The 3528-nt window shown below is 65.2% G+C and overlaps 1 protein-coding gene across 1 annotated transcript in view; it reads right to left on the bottom strand.

Annotated features, from left to right (window-relative positions):
- GPSM1 (G protein signaling modulator 1) overlaps positions 1-3528 on the bottom strand; it is a 23807-nt gene that overhangs the window by 14677 nt on the left and 5602 nt on the right. The window contains exons 7-8 of the mRNA XM_006163347.3: positions 2369-2477; positions 1522-1645 (exon numbers count right to left, since the gene is read on the bottom strand). Coding sequence (XP_006163409.1) covers positions 1522-1645; positions 2369-2477 — 233 coding nt within the window. The remainder of the gene's footprint in view (positions 1-1521; positions 1646-2368; positions 2478-3528) is intronic.

Here is a 3528-nt window from a genome sequence, read left to right as displayed (position 1 = left end):
TGGGGGAGGTTTGCCCGGGGGGCTCCCCAGCCTTTCGGGGCACGGGCCTGCCTCCCGTAGCTGCATCCCCACCAAGGCCTCTGGCCCAGAGGCAGGGCTGCCAGGACCAGCCTGCACACGCCCCCCAGCGAGGGAAGGGGCTCCCTCAGCGTCCCCTGCCGCCTGGCCAATGCAGCTGTGGGAGGTGGCTTCCCAGGGCCCCTGCTGGGAAGGGCCTGGTGCGGAGGCAGGGCAGAGGGGCTGGCGAGGACAGAAGCCGCCTTGTTTCCGGCTGTCTGCCCGCGACATGCCCCCCTCTTCCTTGGCTCCAGGAAGAGAACAGCTGGGCACAGAGCCGAGCGGCCTTGGGGGGCCCTTCTAGCCCTGGCCAGCCCTGCCCCCACCCCTGCCTGGTTCCGAGGGTCAGCACACAGCACCGCCATGGGGCTGTGTTGGGGTGAGTGGGTGGGGCTTCCCCAACTGGACATCCTGGAGTCGTCAGGGACCTGCCACAGACCCTGCAACCCACCGTGTGCACTGCTCCCATGGCAGGACCCCCACCACGCCGACTCCTTCCTGCCCTCAGCCTCTGGGGGTGCGCCCGGGTTCCCAGGGCAGGCCATCGTCAGAAACCCATGAGAATCACGGGGTCCCCGACCCCCGACCACAGGGCATTTGCAGGCTTGGGGCACCAGGGCCGGGGCATGCATCCCTGTTGGGGCCCCTGGAAACAGCCACGTGAGCTGGGCTTGAGTCCCCACATACTTAGACCATGGGCTGTGAGCTGGTTCCTGCCGGTGACGCCCCATGACACACCCCTGCCCCGCCAGTGGCTTCAGCCCAGCTCAGCGCCCCCGGCCGTCTGTGTTTGCTTTGCAGGGGTGTCCAGTCCTGTGTGCTGTCAGTGAGATCATTATGGCGGGTCCTCAGGGCCTACCTGCCGAGTGCCCGCACCCACGTGGCCACAGCCCTCGGGCCTCCCTGGGCCTCCCACTCTGGTCTGACCAGAGCTCTTGTCTAAGGACTGCCCTGGGGACTGCAGCAGCCCCTTCCTGCCCTTCCCACGGCCAGTCCAGTGGTGGTGCCAGGGACGTAGGGAAGGGGCCCAGGGTAATCATGGGTAACCGTGGACAAGGAAGGGCTGGTGGCTGCCTTTGCCCGGTGTCCCCACCTCTTGAATGTCCCTCCTACCTGGCCCTCCCTCTGCCCTAATCTCCAACCTGCCCACCTGCACGCCAGCACCCTGCACGCCCTTCTCCTGCAATGGTGATTTGCTTGTTCCTGGCCCAGTGGGGGCTCCCAGAGCCAGGGGAATCTTCCCGGGGGCAGCACAGACCGACCTACTCCAGGCCCAGGGCATAGCCTGCTGGGGCAGCCCCCACTGCTACACCTGCACCGTGGCCCCAAGACCCATGCCCCACCAGGCATCCCTCCTGCCACAGTTCTGGCCAAAGGAGGTCGACTACATCGCAGGCTGGGCTGCGAGCTAGCCCCAGGCCTAGGGCTCTCTCCCCTCTCACTGGCCCTCCGCTGTGGACTCACCTTGGGCCTCATAGCCGGCCAGGTCAGGCTTCTCGGCGGCTGCTGGACTGCTCAGCCGGCCCAGTGCCAGCTGCAGCTGTGCCACGTTCATGCGGGCCGTGAGCTCCCCGCTGCGGTCCCCAATCTGCGGCAAGCAGGGGCAAGCGAGTGGGGGTGGTCTGCACTCTCGGGCCTGAGGGGGCCTTCCAGGGCGCTCTGCACTGCCCAGGAACTGGCCTTGCCCAAGTCAACCCAGAGGTGGGTGGGGCATGGTGGGCCCCTGCCAGGAACTGCCTGAAGGGTGAACTGATGGGTGTGGGGCTGGCCCTGCTGGCCACCAGCACTGGGCGTCTCAGCCATGCCCACCTATCCACGTCCTACAAGGCTGTGGGCTGGTGGGCAGGAGGGCTGGGGCCTGTCTCAGCAGACAGGCGGACAGTGGGAGTAGGCCGATGCAGGGCAGGCTGGGGTAAAGAGGCCGCGGGCCCACCCACCACGTTTCTGCACTAACCACTGACCACACTATGTGGGCCCTGGGTGGGCAGGCAGGGGAACCGCAGGCACCTTCACCACATATGAGGGAGCCTCAGCTCCCAGGAGAGCATCCGGCTGAGGGTCCTGGGAAGAACCCCCTGGGCTGCCCGGTGGTACAGGCCCATCTGCCCAGCTCCACAGCAGGGAACAGAAGGACTGGGGCCGAAAACACTGCAGGGTGCGTGCCATGTCCGATGGCCCCCGCGGTCCTCCCCCAGGCAAGCAGCCAGGCGTCTGCAGGAGCAGGTGGCCAGGGAAGGGCTGGCCCAGGAGCAAGCCCAGGCACACACAGAGTGGACCGCTGGCGGCTGAGCGGGGTGGACGGGAGCCTCACCTCCTGGGAGATCTGCAGATGCTTCTCAGCAAAGGTCAGGGCCCGCGCCGGGCTCCCCATGGACACGTAGGCGTTCCCCAGGCTCCAGCACGCCCGGCCCTCTCCCACCCTGTAGAGAGGCCCACTGAGTCCATACCTGCCCCCAGGCCTGCAGCTATCCCCGGTCCCCGAGCCTCCAGGGGTCAGGGCCCGTCCCCTGTCAGGTGCCACCTTTGGGACCCCAAGGCCATCACTAACAGCCTCCTCGGCTGCAGTGACCTCATGGCCCCGCCAGCCAGCCAGGAGCCCCCACGGACCCTGCTAGTGTCAGGCTGAGCTGCATCTTCTCCCTCTCTTCCAGTTAGCATGCATGTGAAAAGCCACACGTGTGCGAAGCTGCGTGTGTGCAAAGCACACCGTACAGCTGGTTCTGCTTCGCTGGCCTCTCGGGCAGGGTCTGTGCAGCAGGGAGCAGGCCAGGCCAGGGCCAGGGCCAAAGCCTGGGGAGCTGGCTCCTGGCCTGGCTTGCCTCCTGGGGTCGCCAGGCTCTCTCCGCTGTGGCCCCCTTCCTGCTTTGGGCAGCACCCCAGTCCCGCCTCCGTTCATTTATTATTTTAGATATTTACTTATCTATTTATTTGCTGTGCTTTGCTTTGCTTTTTTGGAGAGGTTTTTGCTGCAGGGCACGTGAGCATTCCAGAAAGACAGAGACAGGCAGAGAGAGAAAGCGGGAGATCACCCCCCAGAGGGGATGGCCATACCACAATCCCTTCTCCTCCATTCTGCTCTCAGGATCTTGGGCACACACGCACACACGCCCGGCGTGAATTTAAGCCACCGGTTCCGGGACTTGAACTTCAGTCAACTACATGGGAGTCCAGTGACATAGCCATTACACCAACTGCTGGTCTCGATTTGTTGTGACTTTCAAGCTGCAGGGTCCAGGACTCAAACCATGGTCGGCCATGTGGGAACCCAGGACCTTAACCGCACACCGCCTGCTCGCCCTGCCCCCGTTTACTGGGTGAACCAGACACCAAGGTGGCCACTTGCAGCTGAGTGCCTGGCTCAGCGCACTCCCACAGCTGTGTGACCACCCCTACGTGGCTCCAGCACACTGGCATCGTCACCCTGAGGGCCCCTGACAGGGCAGCCTTCCGAGAAGGCCTCTCTCCACAGCC

This window comes from Tupaia chinensis, unplaced genomic scaffold, assembly GCF_000334495.1.
Source record: "Tupaia chinensis unplaced genomic scaffold, TupChi_1.0 Scaffold142100_1, whole genome shotgun sequence".
NCBI classification, from domain to species: Eukaryota; Metazoa; Chordata; class Mammalia; order Scandentia; family Tupaiidae; genus Tupaia; species Tupaia belangeri.
Note: the sequence above shows the minus strand (reverse complement) of the source record. Positions and strands in the feature narration are given on the sequence as shown.